Genomic DNA, 22,705 nt, shown 5'->3' with positions numbered 1-22,705 from the left:
CTCAGCTGTGAATGAATTGTCATCCTTTCCTCCCGTGTGGAAACAAATACATTGTTCACAGTGCCAGCCTCATGCAGAGCCATCTGAGTCAGAACCGAAGCCTTGATTTCCTGCTGTGCGGCTGTGATTCAGAAGCTAGTTTAGCTGCCAATCAGATGGCCTGCAGTATTTCCAAGCTATGAGGTAATTGACAGGGAAACACACACAACTGTGCGGCACCTGTGTCCTGAACAAAGATAACATGAAAGGGGGGTTATACATTGTTGGCGGCATCTCAATACACAACATATCGCAACGTGGATGGGTGCGTCACGGAAGGCTACGAATAATGACGAAGTCGGCTGCGCTTTGTTTTTTACTTTTTTTTTTTTTACTTATCGCACCGCACGGAACTTCTGGCAATGTGTAAAAAACTGTGTTGTGTAAAATCTAGACTGCTTTCCCTCCATGTCCCTTTCACTCTCAGTCTTCAGCTGCATCTCGTTATTCCGAGCTCAGCCCGATCACGCTGGTTGTAATTCCAGGGTGTGAGCTGAGCGGTCGGCTGGAGCCGGTCATTAACCCGCCCCTTCCGCCCTCAGATCGAGAAGCTGTTCGTCGGCTCCAACGTGACCGCGGCCTACTACGCAGTGAGCGGCGGCATGGTCTACATGGCGTCCGTGGTGGTGGAGGCCCTCGGCGTGTACGGAGTTGGCAAGATGATGGCAGACATCCGGCAGTTCGGGCTCGCGTTGCAGGCTCTGCCCATTCCCGTCACCCCCTGGGTGCCCACCCCAGCCGTCTCTCCTCAGCTCAGTACAGGTGGGGACACTATTACTGAAGCATAATACAGAACAGTTTACACACTGTGTTGACGTCTCTAACCCCATAACTGTCAATATTACAAATAAAAAAAAACGTTTTAAGTGACTGTAGAGATGATAATGCAAGCAAAGGAGGGGAAATTCAACTAATGGAGCTATTACATGCTGGCTTGACCTATGCCACGGCAGTGCTTTTCAAAACAGTATTACTTTGCCGTACGTGGGTACATTTCAGACGAAACGCGCTCATTATGCGGGTTAGTTGCCAAGGATTCAAACGTACTCATTCAAAAGAACAGCCGTGGGTCGTTGTGGTTTATTACAGTAATCATTATTATAGTCGTTCATAAATAAGAAATGCCATCCTCAAAGATTTTATGATTCTAGTCGTTTAATAATACGTGTTATTTGTTTTACATTTTATGAATTGTAAATTAATGCGCTTAATTTATGTTGTGTAATAATGCATTTATTGAACTGGCATGTTTTGTAGGAAGATACGGTAGTGAAGTTGTCTGTGCTGGGTTAGTCCTCAGGTTTGTGGGCCCGGGAGACAATGTAAAGTCCTGCAGCTTCGCTCAGATGATGGAGCAGCGGCTGGAGAATGCATTTGCGGAGGCGGAGTCCAAAGTGTTGAACACCCACAGCAGACTCTCGGTTCAGGTATGCTCTCCTTCCATCACTGATGTAAGAATGAGGACTTCTTAATCCCATATGCAGTATATACATGCGCATGCACACATACTATGGCCTGGATTAAATCAAGCTTTGTTCTTAACATTGACTTGCTGCAAAAAGCTAATGCTTTTTCGAAGGAAACAATAATTCTCATTCACTTTGGTTGCTGCCAAACTCATCAAATTATGTTTGTAACATTTGATTAACGCACGCGGGTGTGCATGTGTGTGTGCGTTTGTTGTGTATCTATCAGACCCGAGTCAAATATGTATTTGTTTTGGATTCAAGTACTTTTCTGCGTTCGATTTATCTTGCCTGGTGTAATTGAGACTGTCAATATGACCAGAATGCAAGGTTTGCACTTCTTGAGAGTATTTCATTGGTTCCAATACACCAGACAAGATACGTAAAGTATAGAAAAGTATTTGAATCCAAAACAAATACATATTTGACCCTGGTCTGCTGTCTATACATACATATCTCTACACATATATGCAAAATATACAGTGACATCATGGAGGCTTTGTGTTGTGTGTATTAGATTTTGAGTGCCTCCCAGTTGCCGGGCTCGCCCGCAGTGTCCCTGATCTACGTGGTGTGGAATGGGAGTGCCTTCCTGAATGGCACTGCCTCCAGCAACCTCCTCAACCAACTCACGGCCGAGCTGGTGGGGTACTTCCTCTTCTTCCCCCCGCTCGTCATTGCTGAGCGTGAGTACGGCAATGCATCGTGGGTCAAACCCCTCGATCTCTTTACTTCCCCCCCGGGTCCTGTGAGGACATTTCTGTAGCGTAGTCATGCATTGAGAGCTGTTTGGCCATCTTGAATTGACAGACTGACTGGCAGTGTGCAGGATCTGAGGGGAGGTTGCCAAGCTTTGATTCCGAGTCCTTGATTTTATATTCGTGCGGCACAGCAGAGTTCTAATGAACTGCTTACTGAATGTTGACCTTCTGCCTCTGGCAAATCCTCCCTCCTGAAAGGTCAAGCTCCTCTAACAAGCTTTTTTTCCTTGCTTTGATTTTACTACAATAAAATGAAGAGGGACATACAGCTCGACAGGACAGCAATGAGGTTAAACATCCATCAGGGTGGTAGGGCGGTTTTGCATTAGTGTAGTGGAGGTTTTGCTGATGTTGGGCAACCTGGAGTAGTCAGCCTGTCTATAGAAGTTTATTAACAAGGCTTCTTGGATGAGTCTCTCCTAAGACTTCCCTGTGGAATTCCCTGAGTTACTGCTCACTCTCACCTGGTCTTCAGAACCAATCGATCTGTTCTAGCTGCCAATAAGAATGCCACTTTTTTATGCTTATCTGCAAGCCTCATATGAGGGGCCTTATTTATGTGTTATTTTCATTAAAAACTATTTAATTGTGTGTGAGTAGCCGACTGTTGACAACTGCAGTGGTGGTTATGAAAGTGTGAACCCACAAAAGTTATTGACAGACTCCAAATGGTGAATTAGTGATTGTATTATGTCTTTTGCCAGATTCGCTGCAGATAGAATGAGATTTCCTCATATACTGGCATGACTGCCATGATTGGTTTGCATATCAAAGCAGGTTAATTGTGTTAAATGGCAGTGGGGGTTTGCTGTTTTAGCATTTTAGCGCTTATTTCCACAGGCCGAAAAAGCCAGTCATTGCATGTGAGTCGTCACTTAACTGCTGGGAACTTTCCAGGGAAACAAATGTTTACAATTTATTAACATCCCAGGGCACTGTGAATTTTGTTCTCCTGCAAAGTACTTGTAGATTTTTAGATTTTAGATTTAGGTTTGTATCTTTGTCAATCCACTTTTATTCATAACAACTTTTTTGCTTGTTTAATGGCATGAAAGAAAAACACAGAATGGTTTGTTTTGACAGAGTTCAAATTTTACTTGTAGGTCGTTTTTTACGCTGGGACAGGTGTCCGACAAGGTGTAAGACTTTTAACAGGCTTTAACATCCAGGCTTCTTGGAGATATCAATGAAAATGTGTGAAACCTTGCACTGTTACTTCAGTGGTAGAACTAGAACAGTGATATAGGGACTATTAAACCACACGGTCCCTCCCTCGTGCTAAAGCATTCTGTCTACTCAGAGATTTGGACTTTATTAGTTTGCTTGTCAACACCATCTGTTAGTCCACAATCCATTGGTATCTCTCCAAGTGATCATCCAATACCAGGAAGCATAATTAAACTGAGGCCACATAATTGATCTAAGACTTCCTTACGAGTCTTATTTAGCTATGCTTCAGCAGCTCCTGAACACAGGTCTTCTTTTCCTTTTCAGCACTGGAGTATCACAACCTCAACACTTCGACTGCAACCAGAGACTACTGGGTAATCTCAGGTAATTAACCCACCAATCTTTTAACCGCTAATTTGATTGCGTCCGTGTGATATCGCGTGGTGTTATTTACACTCCAGTAGTAATGGGTGTAATCATCAGCTGTTTTTTCTGTGCATGGCACAATTTAGAGCTTAAGTGACATTTACTTCAGTGTGATGAAGTCAGATCTGAGCTTTATACACACACACACACACACACAGCTCTGTTAACTGAGAGACTTGTGTGTGTTTAGAGTCCACTAGAACATATTGCAGTTATAAACGCATACCAGAGCTTTGATAGGTGCATGACATTTCATCAATAAATACAGTATGTCTGTAAATGAGATTTTTATATATACTGCTATCTCAGGAATACATTTTGTAACCATGCAACAATGTGCAAAATTTACTCCCATCTGGCAATAATGTATCCTACTTTTAAAAAATATATAATGTACAATTAATTATTAATCATTATTAGAAGTGCGTCTGGCGTTCACAACTGTTCCGTGTTCTGGAGTGTTGCCCCCGGTTATCTCCCACCGTGTTTCTCCCAGGAAGAAATGGCTGTGGAATTCCAAGGTCAGCCCAGGCGTAATGGGATTTATTACGCTGAGTGATGAATAACCGGAGCTCCTGGCTCTGTCCCCCGTCTTCCCAATCTTTCCGTCTACCCTTGCTCTGTAACCCTGCCTCTGCAGTAATTCAGGACGTGGACGCCTCGTCCCTGGAGGGAAATTACCAGAGCTTCGCCAGCCTGATGGAGCAGCGCTTGGCCGATGCCTTCGTCGTGGCCCACCAGGAGGGGGCGAGGTTCCGGAGGGCGGCCGCCGCGGGAAGCTACACCGTTCAGGTAGGAGAGGGGCTGGCGCCGCCGCCCTCTGTGGAGTCACAGCCTCTATGCCTCAGCCTGTAATCAGCCGGCACAGTACTGGTCGTCTTCATTCAAGTCAGCTTGGATGCTCCTTTTAGGAAACCCCCGCTTCACTAAAAGCAGAGGAAACATTCACATTTCACCCTTTAATGTCACGTTTTTGAACCTTTATTCTGAATGTGACATCACTGCAGTCCTACTTGGGCTTTGGAAGCCTTATCGGCGCACCTCAATGATCACATGAATGTAACTAGCTATAGTTAGCAGTTAGCATGTGACGTGTAACATATCAGGCTAACTGAGCTAATATATTAGCATTGTGCTGGTTTAGATGGTCAGCATTAGAAGAGTGCCTGGTCCGAAGAACTCGGCTGAACTGACCTACTATGCTCTGCTGAATGGCGTCCCTTTGTCTGGCACCTCTGCAGCCAAGATCCTCAACACGGTGGACTCCCAGACCATGGCTCTTACTCTGGGCTACTTCATCCAGCTCCAAGCTGAACGTACGTCCGCACTCTGACACATCTGCAGCACTGACTAGCGCAAGGCCCTGGAATTTACCTAAGATGGCAGAGCTTATGCTGACTGACATATTTTGAGAGTTTATTGTTATCTCTCTGCAGTAGTAGTTTTGTGCAGTAGCTGTGCTTAGTGTTGTACCGGGCAGCTTTAACACATTTAAAAAGATAATTTTTCCTGTTTAATCTGTTGTAAAGACAGCTATACACAACAAACAGAATTGCCTTGTTAATGACAGAGATTTTGGACAGAAATGTCAGGTAGAGTCTAAACTCTCAAATTCTAGATTAAGAATACAGTTGATTTCATATCTGAACAAGGTAGCAAGGGAATATTTTAAATCTATTCTCATAGTCTTGAGCCCTCTAGTTTGTTATTCATTCAATAATGTTGCAGTATATTTATTACAACCACCTCATGACTAAGTTAATTTAGTTGGCTAATTTGTTTGTAGATCATTTGTAATCTCATCAGTGTTCCAAACAGAAACATTGCTGTAAATGTCATCGCAGTCTGTGCTCTTGTGAGCGGTGTGCTGTTGTGTTTGCAAGAACAGGCAGGGCATAAAGAGTGCACAGTGTCAACACAGACTATATGGTGCCTGCAAGTCTCAGTGGGTGTGAAAACAGAGCGCGCTCAATGGTGTAGCCTCCATGCTGTGGCCTTTTTTTTCCTCCCCTACACGGCCATTTCCCCAAGCCACTTCCTCTGACAGAGAATGGAAATGGGAGAGGAATCCCAAGTAAAACACTGCCCATTGAGGGGAAGGGGAGGGGGACTCCACTAGGGAGATCTGTGCATTGTTTTTAATGAGAGCTAAACACATCCGTCAGAGAGCTAGCCTGAACAAGAGGATATAATGCCATTTAGAGGTGTAATTCTTGATGTACTGTAGTACTGTTGGTCCATCTACAATAAGAGACATGTCTTACATTCAGTTATGCAGGATAAACTAAAATGAGAGCAAAATAATCATACATATAGCACTGTAGGCCAAATTAAAATGAGAGCAAAATAATATTAGATACAGAACTGTAGGCCAAACCCAAATGAGAAGGAAATAATCTCGGATACATTACTGTGTGGTGAACTGAAATAATGTACTACTAAGTATTCTGATAGAGTGGATGACATGAGTGTGAACTTGAAGTATTTAAGTTGAGTCCTACCTTTAACCTTTTCCTGACATGCTGGTGTTGTAAGTGCACTTTTCACAAGGGCTTCGGCTGTGTTAACTGAATGATGTTTGATGAGCTGGTCTGTGATGCGCTGCCACACAGCCGTGGTGAAGAACCCGCCCAACAACCTGTGGATCATTGCCGCGGTGCTGGCGCCCATTGCCGTGGTGACAGTCATCATCATCATCATCACTGCCGTCTTGTGCAGGAAGAACAAGGGCGACTTCAAGGCAGACGCCATGGGCAACCTCAACCCCCGCGCAAAGGTAAGGGGGGGGTCGCCGAGCTCCCTGCAGGCAAAAACCTCCAGCGCACGGGGAGACTTGAATTACACCCAGTCTGAGCGCGTCGCCTCGAGCGCTCGACTTTGCCTGTGATCGCATTACCTCATCGTTTGCTCTGAGCTTGTGCCTGTGCCCGATGGTCGTGATGCTCGGTTGTGCGGCATGGTCGTCACGTGGCATATTGGAGAAAATGTTTGATTCACTGTTTTAACGCGATATAACTTTTTTCTCGTTTAGACATCGTATCGGAGGGAGGCCAGCTATTACCACCAGGTACTGCTTGAATTATTTCAGAATGAGTGAGTGTGCTTTTGCCTTCGGTTTTATGTGCTTTCTCGGTCGACTCGAGGAAAATCGATGGCCGTGCCTCCGATGGAAGAGATCAATGAGTGCTGAGAAAGGACACAAATTGATGGCCTGGACTCACTCTACTCCTTTCTGACATGAAAAGACAGGGTTGGCCGTTCGGATTTGCAGTATATACAACCTGTGGAATACAGTAATTATCTAACAGGGCTGCTGCCTGGCTGTGGATCAATAGGATTCCACATCTCATCTTTCGGTGTGCTGCCTGATTATTCTAGCGAGGATCAATGGAATGTTATGTAAGGAAAGTACCTAAGCGCGCATCATCAAATTACGGTTTAATGTCTTAATTTGAAATTTAAAAAGGCTGTGAAAAACAGGTTGGCCATAGCAGAAATATTAGAGAATATTTATGGCTTGTGCTCCCCGAGATCAATTTTATTTTATGATAACTGTATAAAAATGCAAAAATCATTTATTCAACTGAATGTTTTAAATAGTAATATGAAATGCAAATGTATAGTAAAAGATCATTTTATACTCATTATGACACACAAAGGCCAATTAAACAATGAATCAGATTCGTAAAATTTCCAACACAAGTACCCTGCATATAATTGTAAAAAAGGCAGATTTTTTACATGACATTGAACATCACTTGTTTATGTATGTTGTTTTAAGTTCACGTCCATATGTACATCATACAAACTGGATCAGCAATTTTTGTCGGTATGAAAAAATAGGTTGGAGCTAATAGGGAATTATAAGCATTTGTACGAATATGTAAGGTACTTGACGCGACCGTTCGGTAAAATGTAATGATGCTGTACTTCAGCCCAAGCAGTTTTGAATTTGATGAGCTTGATGAAGGATGTAGGCTGTATCGCTTTACCCTCCGTCTCCCTGTTCTGAATTGACCTAGTTTTCCTAGTGCGCCGTGGGTAGGCGGACCCAAATCTAAGTTTGCAGTATGTCTCTTCTCTCTGCGTGCCACAGCAGTAGGCTGCATTTAAATGAATCAGTGTCTGTCAGTATCTGTTCATAAGCATATGAGTACTGACTGTATTTCTGTTGATTGGTTTGGTTTACGTTGCTGGAATCTAGATAATGATAGTCTATTTGCTGAAATAGGTTTGTGAAATTTGGAAGTTAATTAAATGTGGCATGCACAAATTTGTAAAGCCAAATCGGCGTGAGTGGATGTGTGGTGCTACTTTGCAAAGAAACGGTAGAGTTCTTGGGACAGGAACTTGTGACAGATTACATTTGTCCAGTTGTTGAAAAGACTGCAATGTATATGGGTCATTACTCTGCCCAAACTGTCACTGGAAAACACTGTTTATCCAGTACCATTAAAAAACCGCAGGGTGTAGAATTGAATTCTCACCAGTAGGTGAATAATGATGCATCCAATACATTCAGTTTTTGCTCCTTTTCCTGAATGGTATGTGTAAAAGTGAATGTTTTTTTTTCAGAGAGCATCCCTGTGATCCAGATGCATGCTGGGTAATGGGTTGTTGTCCTGAACACGCTGTGTATCAATAACAAGCAGCCCAGAGGCCATCAGCGAAAGTGAATTGCATTAACTGCTGGTCCACTGCATTCAATTATCAGTCAAAGGCAGATCAATATTAATGCCATAGCCTGAATTACGTATCTGTATATGTACTCGTCTCCACTTGTCCGTGAACTTGCCCATCACTCTCTCACTCTGCCTATCCAATATCAAACGATATGTATGTTTAGAGTGAGATAAACCCTAGCAAACGCATACAACACACTGAAAGCACATAATCGACTTGCATGGCAGTACTAGGGTATTTACTTCTTCTGACTCAGGGTTAGCGGTCCCATTTGGCCTCCAACGACTCACTCTCTGACCAGGGACACGGGCTTCATTTGTATTCTGCTCACATCCCTTATATAGAATCATCCACTGCCCAGCAGAATACTAAACTACCTGTTGCTGGGAAATGAGGACTTTTTGCCTCTCTGCTCTGTAAAGACATCACAGTGATGACTGTTTGAAATACTGTCTGGCACATTAAAAACACTCAGAGAATAACAACTGGCAGTAAAACTGATTCAAGGTAAACCTACGGTGATTTTTGAATGTTTTTCTACAGAAGCAGCCATTTTTTATTTGCATGTGTTTCAAGCCCCCCTGTTTGGAATACAACACATTTTTGAATGATGTGGAGAGGAGGTTGAGAAATCCATATATTGATCACCCCCCATCCCCTCCTCCCGACTCTGGCAGCAAATGAACAACATATGTGACTGATAGTTTATGGCACCTTGCTCATGTTTCATTTAGGCTGTTTTTTTAACTCCCTTTTCCTTTTGTCTTCAAAATATATTCATGCTCAACAAAAAGACAGGTAACTGAAAAACCCTGGTGCACAGCACTGGAAAACTACAGTTTTTAATATCATTTTTTACGCCTGCAGACAAACTGCCGTGATACGCCTCATATCTCTCTCGAAGGTTAAGAAAGTGACATTTAATTAGCTCCATTAAAAATTCCCCAGCGGTGAAATATCGCTCGTGTCCACCCTGTTTTCTGTATTTCATTACCCGAGTGTAATAAAGAGAAAGCCTCAATTCGGAAGCTTAGGCAGCACAACTGCAATGGCGCAAGAAGGCCCTTCATTTGGAGAACCTTCTCTTGGTCCACTCTCAGCAGCAGTGCTTTGTTTGATATATATTTATATATTTGTATATATATATGCTACGCACAAATATATCTATAGAATATATTTATGAATAGTTATGAATAGTTGTCTGAAATGATTGTTATCCCCCCACAGCCGGTGCAAGGCTTTGACTATGCCAAGCAACACCTTGGCCAGCAGGGCGGCGATGAGGAGGCCCTACCTGTTACGCAGGAGACGATGGTCCTGCCCCTTCCCATACGGGACGCCCCTCTGTCACAAGAGAGGGGGATGCACCTGGATGGGAGCGGCTCCAAAAAGACTCTGTCCGGTGAAATTCGCAAAAGGTAAGAGCACTGAGTGGGCTGGACGCAAAGTAAAGCATGCCGTGGCACATTCTCATGAATGGACTGTGATGAATGTCCTGTAGCTGCGATGCGAGACCGATATTTCAGTGAACCCCTAATCAGTGTCAACTTTTACTTAAGCGTTAAAAGATATCAAGAATAGATAGTAATCCATTATACAGTGACCTGCTATGCATCCTGGAATTATGGTCGGGTTTACAAAGGTAGGGTTTACACACACATTTACTCAGTAATCTGAGAAGATAGCATACTGTATTGCTTATAAGGGTAGGGTACGAGGGTGAGTCCATTTTTGGTGCATTGGAGGACAGCCTGTAAGACAGCAGTGGTGAAATTTAGAAACTTTTTTAAGAGCAAGGTCATGAATCATGGATGATTGGTGTCCTGACTCCTAACTCATCTTAATGAATGATTTAGTTGTTTATTTTCATCCCTTTGGGATAGGTTTATTTGTCCAAAATGCAATATTTATATTAATACCAAGTTATAGCTTCTCTTGTTAATACAATTTTTAAAGTGGAGTTTTATTAAATAATTGGAATAATGATTTAGTAAAGTTGAAGTTTCCATGTGCACGTGCACATTTGTGTTTGTTCATGTGTGTGTGTGTGTGTGTGTGCACTCATATGGGTATGTGTGATACATCATTTTTTGATGATGTATTCTGCAGCAGAAAGTGAATGAACTGAAATGCTAGCAACTTAACTGACACTAGTGTGTTAATTACTTACTGGTGTAAGAAGATATAGCAAGTATGCCACAGGCTGTAAACAGCTTACAGCTGTTACTCAGCTTATCTGCTGTAATTTCCATCGCACCTAGGATTTGGTTCATCTCGCCTTGGGAACTTCCGGTATCCTGTAATGACTTTTTAGCTGGGTGATGCTTTTTTTATTTTGACTGCACGGCACTAACATGTAGATGCAGCCAACAGAGCACAGAACCACCACAAAAATACTTGTTGGAACACTTCAGTTCTTCAGGGGCTCTTTGAGTTTTTGCATATTATATAATGCATTCTGACTGTGAGGTGCACTGGAAAATAGATTGCTGGAGTGTCAGACAAAACCCTCAAATCTGTGTTCAATGTTCTGATGTCTACACAGCAAACTAAGCAATGCATTTATTTGTTCTAGATAAGGTCCATGCACCTCTAGTTGTTGGAGAGTGGGGCTGGTATGATATGGTTAACATTATTTTTCTGGGGCAGTGAAAAGAAAAGAAAATCTTATGATAATATTATGAATAGTTGTGGAGATATGAGAATGCATTTGTCTTGATGTATGTGTTAAATAGTCCTTTAATATCGTGTCTAGCCTAGGGAGTTTTGCATAGAGAACATGGTGTATTTTAGAATTACATATGACTGTGCTCATTATTATTGTGGATCTGGCACATATATAGCAGCAACTCAAGTGTAACAGTTATTCATTACCGCACAGATACATCCAGTCTCAGTATTCCACGGGCTTGCCCATCCTCTCCTTTGAGACCAAACCTATAAACATGCAAATGAAACAATCGGGAAATGAATTTGCATTCCGCTCAGTTCTCCCATTTTAATTGCCTGCCACAGAAGAGGATGCCACCTCGGCTTGTGGCACCACGCAATCAAACGCTGGCCAGTGTCTGGACCGACAGAATAAATTCATAACGGGACTCGTTGTATAAATTGGCCGAGTTTTGGCCGTCACTATCGCGGTTATGGTTTTTAGCCGTGTAATGTGCGGCACGTGCAACAGTTCCAAGCAAAGACTGGCGAGCTCTTGAGATCACCCCTTCCATGGGCCATTGTTTCCCACCCCCCCTGTAGCCTCCCGATCATGTTATTATCTCCGGGGGATACAACAGCAAAGCTTTGAAGTCGTTTTGGCGGTCATGCCTTTGAGGGCTACGCTGATAGTTTTGGAAGCCGTGGGAGGGAGGCGAGGATTACGAAGGAGTGAAATTGGGCGGTAATCACCCGGAGGCGGCTGCCTGTGTGTGTGTGTGTGTGTGTGTGTGTGTGTGGGGTCTCTGCCATGGGAGGTTTCATGTGGAGCCCAGGAGGGGACGGCTCATGGGTGGAGAGTGACCCTGCCTCATGGCTTTGAAGCAATGTGGCCACTTATGACTTTCTCAGGAATGATGGAGCAAATGGGAAACTACAGCACAGCTTGGTGACAGTGCGGGTGCTCGGTGTAGTTTCAGAGGTGTCAGTTTTCCACTGTGCAACATGGATCGATAACTATGCCTCGTATTTCAGTTGCTACAGGCAAAAATTTGGACGGAAGCCATATAGCTTGTATACTGCATGGCCGGCGACATTCGTAACCTTTTGTTGAATCTTTCTTTTTATATTTCTATTTCAGTTCAAGCTTAAAAACTACTTCAGGGTTAGTTACAGTCTTTTTAGTTTCCATTTTTATTTGTTTTTCCACCGGATGTGTTAGGGGTAGGATACAAACCCATGATTGTATTAAAATGACAATAACATTATGTATACTTATTATTACTACACAGTCTCTTGTGTATTATTACACAAGAGATAATTGGCCAATTAGCTTGAAGATTTTGAAGGGAATATTGGGCTGTTCTATGCGTTTCACAAGGAACTGTATTCATAGTTAACTCCCATTCTTGTTCTGCTCCTTAGTGGTAATGCATAAAACATATCCTCTGCCTCCTTCCCCTCCACATGCCCTGTGGTATTTCCAGGGTAATTTATGTATCGTAATGTTCCATTACATAAGTGTCATAACTGTTCAACACACGATTGATTGATTGATTGGTTGCCAGTCAGCGCAGGCAGGCGCCGGAGGACAGAGGGATGGAAGAACCGGCCAACGCACAGAGAACTCACTGCTGCTCCTTGTTGCTATGGTTACTTGCAGCAGGTTGCCTAGCGAGGACGGTTCCCTCGTCAGCAACGAATCAGGGAAGCTGCACTCGGGCAGGGGCTCGACGGTACAGAAAGTCCCGGCACAGCAGAAAATGGCCAAGGAGGAGGCTCGCACCAGAAGTGGTAAGAGCCGGGATGACCGCTTGTCTCGTGGGGTCCCCGGACCTACATGTTCGGGTTGAGAGGGAGAGGTTGTGGCCCCTTGTAGGCCCCTTGTAGGCCCTAGGGTGCGCCGCATGATGACTGAGCTTTATATAGGCGCTAAGGAGTCCACTCAGCAGAAAAGGGGAGGTATGAATATTCATGAGCAAGGCTCTGCTGACATGATACGGTGTGTCAGCGTGGCCTGTTGTGGCTCTGCGTGGGAGGCAGTCGCAGACAGACGAGTCTGCCCCCCGCCCCCCAACCCCTGGGTCTTTTCACACTCCGAGAGAAAGGTCAAGCCTGGCTTTACACTGCAGGGTACTGCCACACCACCTGTTTTACCCTGAACTGTGCTTTATTCATTTACACGCCCGCATGCATATACACACACATACACAAACACTTGTAAAACATGCGCTGTACATGTCCATTTTAACACCACATGCTTTTCTGGGCGCTGAGCCATGAACTAGGCCCGAGGAAACTTTCCCTCAGTTTTCCAAAAGTAATTAAATCTTTCTTATTTTGCTCTTGTTACAAATGAACTGGTCTGGTCATTACAGTACAATGTCACACTAAATCAGTCATTCTTTGTCCTTTAAAAAGATATATTATTTCAACTCCATTGAGATGAAATGATTCATGGTTTTTGTACCGTATACTGTAATTGCATCTTCCCATTCCCTCTCCTCAGGCACTCTTTTCTTATGCAATTAGCTCTGGACTGGTATAGCACGCTTTATGGTTTCATAGATTTTAGCTGTATGGCTCTATATTTGATTTATGTGTTATTTTTATTTTGTATGTGATTTATAGTATATTCTATATCATTTATATCTGTGACTGGTGTTAGGTTGGCATTAGTTACCTTACATTTAGTACTTTAGTGATGTTGCTCATATTCGCTGATTTGTGAATGTTGTTGGTATAAATCGGTTGGATATACTTATTACTCATTTGCATGCTAAGTTGCTCTGGATAAGACCGTCTTCTAAACATAATGTAATGTAATGTTTTTGATATGAGGAAGTGAGTTATAGCAGTAGATATACAGTAGGTAATATAACATCTCCTGATGTACTGCTTGTAGTTGTAATGGGTACTGTCCCTGGTCAGGATCCTGACTGCCACAGCTGCAAGTGATTGTGTGTTATTATGGCTCTTGGTGAAGTATGAGGGAGCAGGGTTCTATTTGGCTGTTCTATCTGCCTGCTCTTTAGCAGATCCCTACGACTCCTCGTCGGGCTCCCTGCAGCTCATCTCCATTAAGCCCATGACGGCCCTGCCCTACTCTCACCCCGCCTCCTCTGACCGAAGCCAGGACTCCGCCATCCACAACGGAGAGGTGAGCCTGAGTAACTGGGTAACATGAGTGACTCATTTACACATATTGCAGGAACATACAAACACGCATGTACACACACCAGACCTGGGTCAAATATGTATTTGTTTTGGATTCAAATACTTTTCTGTGCTCTGTTGATCTTGCCTGGTGTAATTGAGCCTGCCAATATGACCAGAAGGTGGGGTTTGCACTTTTTGTGAGTATTTGAGAGTGTTTCATTGGTTCCAATACACCAGACAAGATTAGTAAAGCATAGAAAAGTATTTGAATCCAAAACAAATACGTATTTAACCCAGGTCTGACACACCCTGTATGTATACACACGGCATGCGGACACACACGCAAGCTCCACGTGCTCACGCACAGGGTTTGGCCGCTGCAGGTAAACATGGCCCTGAAGCAGAAATCAGACATCGAGCACTACAGGAACAAGCTGCGACTCAAGGCCAAGCGGAAGGGCTACGACTTCCCGGCCATCGACACCAGCAACAAGTCCTACACGCACCGGCAGAGACACGGCCATGACAAGGCCCACATGGAGCTGAGCAAGGCCCCGGACCCCGACGAGGAGAGGGCCTCCACCTACGTCAAGTCCAGGAGGAGGTAATGGGAAAACCTTGGGGAAACGTCAGGGAAACGTCAAGGAAACGTCACTGTGTATCTAAGCGCACAATTTCAGTAACACCACAGTTGACAATGGGTATGGAAAGTGCATTTCGACCATGAAATGCCCTTTTTTGTACGTCGCTTTGGATAAAAGCGTCTGCCAAATGAATGTAATGTTGACAATGGGTAGTTTGCCTAGATGTCAAAGCTTAACATTTCACACCATTTAGTACATTGAGTACACATTTTTTAAAAAGTTTTTTTGGAATTGATCATTAGAAAAACAATTATAAATTTGAGCTGCAGATTGGTGCCCACACTTATGGGGTCAATTTTGTTATGGACAGATTCACAGGGAAAAAATAAGAAATAGTGAGAATTCTTATAACCCTACATTTCACACGTAGCACGCATACAGTATGAACCTACAACCATGTTTTCATAACTAGGGTGGCAGCGTGGCACAGTCATTGAAGGCTAATCTTATAACCCAAGGCTTCCAAGTGCAATACTCAATGAGGCACATTACTGAAGTGCCCTCCAGTTACCAGCTATATAAATAGATAATACGTAGCAGCAACCCGAAGATGAGTGTGAGCTAAAAAATGGAATAATCCAATTTGTTTATCCTCCTCTGTAAATTGCTATGGCAAACTTTTTTTTCAGCAGTGTTTCAAGGAACAGCAGAAACGATTCTATTGACTTTCTATTTTTGGATTTTGTGACGGTTCCATTCCCTATGTGATTCAATTGTTCTGTTTCCATTAGATTAGGTTTGGTGTCTCTTCTTTTTTAATCTATCTTGTTTAATCTATTTTCTCCAAGTGAGACATATTGCGTTGTTTTAATCACCTTAATTCCTTTTTGTGGTGGAGCCAATTTTGGCTACTCCACAAATAGTCCAGCACCGAATGTGTCCCCTAGAACAATAAAAGGACTAGACTGATTTCAGTCAAAGCATGGGGAGCGAAAATAAAATTCATTTGGACTTGGAGCAAATGGACATGTCCTTGGACTGGTTCTGTTCCAAGCTGCATAACATCATTTTAGCTACTTCTGCATAGGCTTCATGCTTGTCCATCCTTGCTAGAGAGAGTCAGAGTGGTCGTAAAATATGGATCGTAAATTACATGCTTTATTACTAAACATGACAACAGCCAAGGTGATCACATCATTGTTCTTTTCCCCCTCATAGCTTGGTCTGATAGGAACACAGAATTACACTGCTGTACATGTCCACAAAATGGGGAACCCGTTCTTGACCCCTTTAGAAGTTTAAACAGTATGTTTACAGTTCCTCTTCCTTTAGTCTTCTGGCTTACTGAGCCATGCAAGCACTGAACCACAAAGACATGTAGGAAAGCGTAGAGGTGCTTGTAAGACTGACACAAACAAAATGCACTCAGCTGACATGTGGGGGTGGTGTGGGTGGCGCATGCACGCATTCATTACAGCTTCCAATCTCCTGGTCCTCGATTGTTAAAAAAAAATGTTTTTTTTTAAACTGCCATATCAATATTACATTACCTCACGCTTGGCGTTCAATAGACACTTGAATCTAGGGTGACCTTGTGTGATTGGCTGCCTTCAGCACTGTTCCACATGGCTCTACAGTGTATATATGGGCTATAAATAGATATTTGCTGTTTAATTATAAAATATCAGCTCAGTGGAAGGGCCGTGGTTGTGCATGCCATGAGCGAAGCTGTTCTTGACTGAATAAGTCCTGGATAAGTTAAATATGCAAAGCTCAGGTCTGATAACACATCTGATCTGGTCTGACAATGCATCGATGATGATGGTGATGATGATGACGACAATGATTTATGATTATGCTGCTGCTGCAGCTGATGCCAGTGAAATGACGATGAGTATCACGCTGATGACAAAGATTTAGATTGTTATGATGTTTTTAATAACGATGATGATGATGAAGTGGGCGATTATCATCGCGATTGTGACGAGGGCGCTGGTGACATTGGTGACGATCACGATTGTGAATGTGGCGATGACCTGATTGCAGACACCCCCCGATGAGTAACCCGGCCTGCCGGAGCCGCCAGTCCTTGAACAGCCCCAGCCCGGGCGGGACCGAAATGGACCTGCTCGTCATGAGGGAGAGGCCCAGGAGGGGGATCCGCAACAGCGGCTACGACGTGAGGCTCGGTTTCATAACACCCAGACACCGGCCTACAGACCACACGCGGACTATTAGAGGGAGGATCTGTAGGCTTAAAGGGGCGAAACTGACCAAAGGCTATTGAAGATCCGTGCGGAACTGGTCATCGTTTCTTAAAGCTTAGCACCGGGGTAATTACTTGAAGTACATCAAGCAGAGAGATGTACTAAGGTGGTGGAGTCATTAAATAATTCAGTACTATATTCATAAGGCGATTTAGGATTTGATACATTATACATTTGAAAGTGTCTCTCACTTTCCCACAGTCTGTGAAGCCTGGGCTTTGGAGACATCCGCGGTTCCACTGCTTGAATACAAAATTAGCACTTCGCTTTCGTGTGAGGGCAAGAAAATCAGTTGGTAGAGATTTAAAAATAAAAATGACCTTCGCTGAGAACTCACAGCTCTCAACTGTGGACCCCTAGATATTAGCGCTCTGGCTAGTCCCCGGTGACTACCTCTTGGGTAAACACTGCTGCCACAGAGTTGCAATAACAATCAGCTGCAGTGGTAAAAATGAGAGGAGCGTGTTGTTCACATGGAAGGGCTTTAGCTGTTGTCGATGGTGTGGGCGTACTGTATAGCTTGGGGGCCCAGATCAGCACGGATCCTCATTTTCCCCTGTCCGTGTTGCGGGAGAACTGATTTATGGGGCATGCTGTGTTGGGTCCCCAGTACCTCCATTTCACACACAGGAAGTAGGGCGCAAGTGGCTGCCGCCTATTTATCATTGCATTAGAGAGGAAGAAAGGAGGAGAGAGGGAGAGAGGGAAGAAGGAGTGTACCTGAGTATGAAGAACAGCTTAGACACACAAAGCTCCAACACTTTGACACAATGTTTTATTCAATTAATTCTTCTAAATAATTGTCTCTTCTTTATCAACATGCAGTATAACACCATTTTCTAGCATTACAACTCTACACGCAGCCTTCCTTCATGAATAAAATCAAGGTGCTTTTTTCAAGTCCATTAAAGGGCTTTGGTAAGGCCCCTCCCTGGTTCACACAATGGTGTGATCAATCAGGTTTATCCTTTTTTATCTTCTCAGTTTAGCGACCAGCAGGAGATAATAACATGTGGGTGGGTGACCATATTACAGGGTAGAGGCCCCATGGGCTGGCCATAAACATGCCTGTAGAAACCATTAATATTAATAATAGTAGTACAAAGCAAACAAAGTACAGCATACAAAGTAGGTAGATGTAAAAGTGGAAAAATGCAGATCATTTGTGAACATGAATAACACAGGAACAGAGGCAGCTGGGGTACCACCATCATAAATGACAAGGGGAAATATAAATGACAAGAGGAGGAAGGCACACGAAGCACAGAATAGAGCCATTTAGGGCTTGAGGTTAAAGTGGATGCATGCCATTACAGGGAGCCTGAACAACGTGTTGGGTGGAAGTGATGTGCTGCCAGGTTTTGGTGTAGATGAGAACCCTAGCGGCAGGATTCTGAGCACGCTGCAATTTTAAGATTAGTTTGTCATGGAGACAGCAGAGCCCTGACAACAATATATAATGGATCCTGGATATTATGAAAGAACAGAATAAGCATTCTGCATCCGTGGGAGTGAGAAAGTGCCTTGGGCATATAATGTTCCTAAAGTGAAAAGCATTGACACTGATGGTGATGCTTGCACGGTGTTTAAGGGATAATGTGTTCTGTAAGATGAACCCTTAAGGTAAAGCCATTAATACCCTGAGTGGAAGTGTTATGATGGGTTAAGGTGGCTCTACTGACTGCATGCTCAACTTCTACTTTGTCAAAGCTGGGGCAAATTGGATGGAATATCGATGATCGTGTATTTTGTTGCTGTAAGTTGAGGCCATGGCTGAGGCTGATCTCACCCAGAAGGGAGACTGAATGAGAAAGTTCCGGAGGCAGAGCACCAAGCTTTGCGGGGCACAAATGGGTTCAAAGAGGTTCTTGGAGAGCATGTGATTTTTAACAGTGAGGAGGGTCAAGGATCCGATAGCCATATTAGTGTAGGTCAGAAAAAAAAGTGCCTTGGTGTTAGATCCTGGCATTATTTGCACTAGTCATCCTTAGATTGTTAATCGAGGATGTTCTTGCTATGTGCTTTACTCCCTGTTCACCAATAATTGTGCCTAATAGTAAAACAGGGTAATCTATAGAAATAATTAGGGATTAGCTGAATTTCACGTGAGCTGTTAGACCTGCAAGGGGAATCTGATTACTCTTCATGTCTGTTTGAGAATGTGACCTTCCTGAATGACAATTTAAGTGATTGTCATTAATGCTTGTTCAGTGGTTGTGATGGGCAATGCAATCTGTGAACAGCGAGAATGTGCAACGTCTTCAGTTTGTTAATGGGGGAAAAATACCTGCATTTGCAATACAGCGAAACTTAATTGTGTGTGTGTGTGTGTGTGTGTGTGTTAGACGGAGCCGGAGCTGATCGAGGAGACCAACGTGGATCGGCTGATGGGCTCCAAGGGGTATGCTAGCGGGCGACAGGTCAAAGGTCACTCGGAGACGTCCACTCTGAGCTCGCAGCCCTCCATCGACGAGGTGCGGCAGCAGATGCACCTCCTCCTGGAGGAGGCCTTCAGCTTGGCCTCCGCAGGGCGCTCCACTCATGGCCACGCCCCCTACCACCACCTCCACGGCCCCTACAGTCCAGGACAGGCCCTCCCCTACTCGGACATGGTGACCAGTGCCCCCGGGACCATGAACAGGCCCCAAGGAGGGCTGCAGTGGGTGCCAGCCTACGGACCAGAAGTGTACCAGTGCAGCCTGCCCAAACCTGTGAGTTCCTGGGTTATAACCCCCTTCATGGTGAACTTTGCACAGTGGGAAAGGGAGAATATGGAAGGGGATCCAACCACATCTGGGTGTGGGTTCAGATCCTGTATGGAACGCTACTTTACATGCTTCAGACACTTCTCATTTAATCTTGTAATATTTCAGATAAATGATTGGCTTAGGGAGTCATGGAACTTAAGTGCTAAAACATGAATACAATGCCTTGCAAGTTTCTGAATGTAACACAAAAATGATGATATTATGACATATCAAATCACATAAGACTTATAGATGTTATTTGATGTGTTTCTCCTTTTCCCTATTGTAGTTCTTCAGCCACACAATTTGTATGTGTGAAATTCTTGCTGTGCTCTGGCCTGACTTTTGTCAGGATGTAACAAGCTCTGTTCTCGGTTTTTGTCCCCCAAGGCCTTCCGGTTCACTCAACTTCCAGACATGGCTGTGGGGACCTCCCCACCCCCAATACCCCCAAGAACAGGCCCTGCTTCTGCAGCACAGCTGGGGCGGTAAGGACACATCTGAATACTGCACATGGCAGTATCTCTTCATTCCAATCCACAAAGAAGCTGTGTGACAGAGGGATCGTCCACAGCTTTAAGTGCATGGATATATTTGTGGATGCAACCCACGCTATTCCCCACAAATGAAGATCTTGCAGGTCTAGCATGATTTCATACACAACTGTTTTGTAATACTGAATCCTGAGTCAGTTATAACAAAACTGACCTGAATAGCAATGATGATTTTTGGGGTGCCATGCCATTTTGCAGAGCTAAGCCCTGTTCTTATGTGAGATACATGCGCCATCTAGTGGCGGGTGGTGCATATGACAATGCTGGGAGCTGTAATATTCTTTTTTCCCTCCCCAGCTCCTCTTCTGACATGGGCCCCAAGGCCAGGACCTCAGAGTCCTCCATCCCTGAGACACACAACCAGCGCAACAGTGCCCCCTATGTGCCAAGCACCAGACCACCCCTTCCTCCTGTCACAACTGATCAGTCCATGGTAAACTACTCAGGTGAGTGCTAAGCACAACAGTGTTGCTAACATGTTTGTGTTTCATGGGTTTAATAAGAATACTCCCCTGACTTCTCAGTATTTATGTGTAGGTATGTGTAGGTAAAGTTGACAATGGGCAAAATGCATTTTTTTATTGGTTTTAGTAATGAAGTGATTTATATGAGTTGGTGTCATACATATCCTGGCTGAGAATTTTTCCACTGCTGCATCTAACACGGTCTGTAACCAATTACAACAGCCTGAGTGCATTCAGTAGACAAAGTGGTTTTGGACAGACCTGCTTGTAAGACTAGATTTTTTCAGACCTCACCGATTCCATTTTACCATTGTGAGACATCTGTTTATTTCACCCCCTGGGTTGTTCTCACATAATACTAGAGGTAAGTTAACTATATAGCAAGGTGGCAGGATACTCTTTCCACAGTGTATCTATAGCTCCCTCATGGAATAACTTAAGGTGTAAATGGGCCTTTTGGGTGTACAGAAGTTCTTGAAGCAATGAGATGATACACTTCGTGATACGAGAGCTGCCTTGTATGGGTGACCAGATGCCCCCGAGGGCAGTTCCCAGGAAGGCTGATCACGGTGTCTGTTGCCGTAGGAAACCCAATAACAGCAGTGTATGCCATACCAGCTAGCCGGGCCGGCTACTCGGGCTACTTTGTCCCCACGCCCCCCTCGTCCTACCGGAGCCCCTCCTGGATGTCGTACCCCCCGGAGCCGGAGGACCTTCCGCACCAGTGGGCCGACTCCGTAAGCCCGCCCTCCATTTCGCACGCTGTACACTTTTTATACACTGATTCTTCTTCAAATCAGAAGAGTGCCATTATCCTCCCCCGCCCCACTCCTCCTCCCAATATGCCTGTAATGCCAAATTGACCTGCCCTCTGCACTTGCCTCCTTGTATGTACGGAATGTTTTTTTCCCTGTTTGTCTGCTTGTTTCAACCAAATGCCTTCATGCAGTGTCTTTTTGCAGAACCAGTGTCATTTAGAAACCATTTGCTGAACTGAATTTATCGGTGACGTTGAGTGGATGCAGCAAAATACCAGGGTAGTTGAGCACATTTCCTAAATGAACATAATACCATCTTTTTTTTGGAGTCTTGTTTATTGTTACCTGTCAGAAAAATCACACACATTTCATACCCAGATCAAAAACAAACCCATGGCAAAAGTTCAAACCTTCTGTTTGAATTGACAGTTCATTTTAAACTCACTTCAGATAGTGAAACACTAATTTTTGGTCACACTTTATTTGAAGTGTAAGTTCATAAACCATATGTAATACCTATCGTGAACATAACCTCATCACTTTATAAAGCTATTATAAACCAATGTTGTGCTCGATGGCTGGCATATTGTGATATATCATGTCTTCATGCATACAGTATGTTTTCATCTGCTATATCACTATGTCAGCCATCCGAAAGCATCGCAGTTGTTTATGAATGCCTTGTAAAGTTATAATACCATACTCATAAAGGTACAATCAATGTTTTAACAAGACCTTATGAATTTACACTTGTTATAAATAGTGACCAAGCTTTCTTATTTTTATTTTATTGTGAGCATAGCTATGGTTTGAACTACTTTTCCCTTTCATTAAAGTATTTAAAATCATTAACTTATATATGACTTAATGGCACAAGAAATCAAACATTTACCCTACAAAATGTTACACTGATGATCGTAATGATAAAGTGGAATGAAACAGCAGGTGCATTTGTGTGTTGTGTTGTGCTGGCGAGAC

At 43.7% G+C, this 22,705-nt stretch overlaps 1 protein-coding gene across 3 annotated transcripts in view; it reads left to right on the top strand.

The window, feature by feature from the left end:
* kiaa1549lb (KIAA1549-like b) overlaps positions 1 to 22,705 on the top strand; it is a 52,860-nt gene that overhangs the window by 26,010 nt on the left and 4,145 nt on the right. The window contains exons 5-22 of one of the 3 annotated variants that reach the window (XM_064336158.1): positions 582 to 801; positions 1,333 to 1,466; positions 2,023 to 2,191; positions 3,761 to 3,820; positions 4,503 to 4,654; positions 5,007 to 5,178; positions 6,475 to 6,638; positions 6,894 to 6,929; positions 9,773 to 9,963; positions 12,858 to 12,988; positions 14,230 to 14,354; positions 14,737 to 14,957; positions 16,984 to 17,116; positions 19,550 to 19,915; positions 20,342 to 20,439; positions 20,803 to 20,951; positions 21,555 to 21,706; positions 21,932 to 22,117. In XM_064336158.1, the coding sequence (XP_064192228.1) occupies positions 582 to 801; positions 1,333 to 1,466; positions 2,023 to 2,191; positions 3,761 to 3,820; positions 4,503 to 4,654; positions 5,007 to 5,178; positions 6,475 to 6,638; positions 6,894 to 6,929; positions 9,773 to 9,963; positions 12,858 to 12,988; positions 14,230 to 14,354; positions 14,737 to 14,957; positions 16,984 to 17,116; positions 19,550 to 19,915; positions 20,342 to 20,439; positions 20,803 to 20,951; positions 21,555 to 21,706; positions 21,932 to 21,961 (2,703 nt within the window). In that variant the 3' untranslated portion in view covers positions 21,962 to 22,117. Of the gene's footprint in view, positions 1 to 581; positions 802 to 1,332; positions 1,467 to 2,022; positions 2,192 to 3,760; positions 3,821 to 4,502; positions 4,655 to 5,006; positions 5,179 to 6,474; positions 6,639 to 6,893; positions 6,930 to 9,772; positions 9,964 to 12,857; positions 12,989 to 14,229; positions 14,355 to 14,736; positions 14,958 to 16,983; positions 17,117 to 19,549; positions 19,916 to 20,341; positions 20,440 to 20,802; positions 20,952 to 21,554; positions 21,707 to 21,931; positions 22,118 to 22,705 lie in introns of those variants that run through there. The other 2 variants (XM_064336157.1, XM_064336155.1) reach the window with 2 other exon arrangements.

The sequence above is a fragment of the Anguilla rostrata genome, chromosome 5, assembly GCF_018555375.3.
Source record: "Anguilla rostrata isolate EN2019 chromosome 5, ASM1855537v3, whole genome shotgun sequence".
NCBI lineage: Eukaryota > Metazoa > Chordata > Actinopteri > Anguilliformes > Anguillidae > Anguilla > Anguilla rostrata.
The sequence above is the reverse complement of the archived record's forward strand: the minus strand, read 5'-3'. Positions and strand labels throughout refer to the sequence as shown.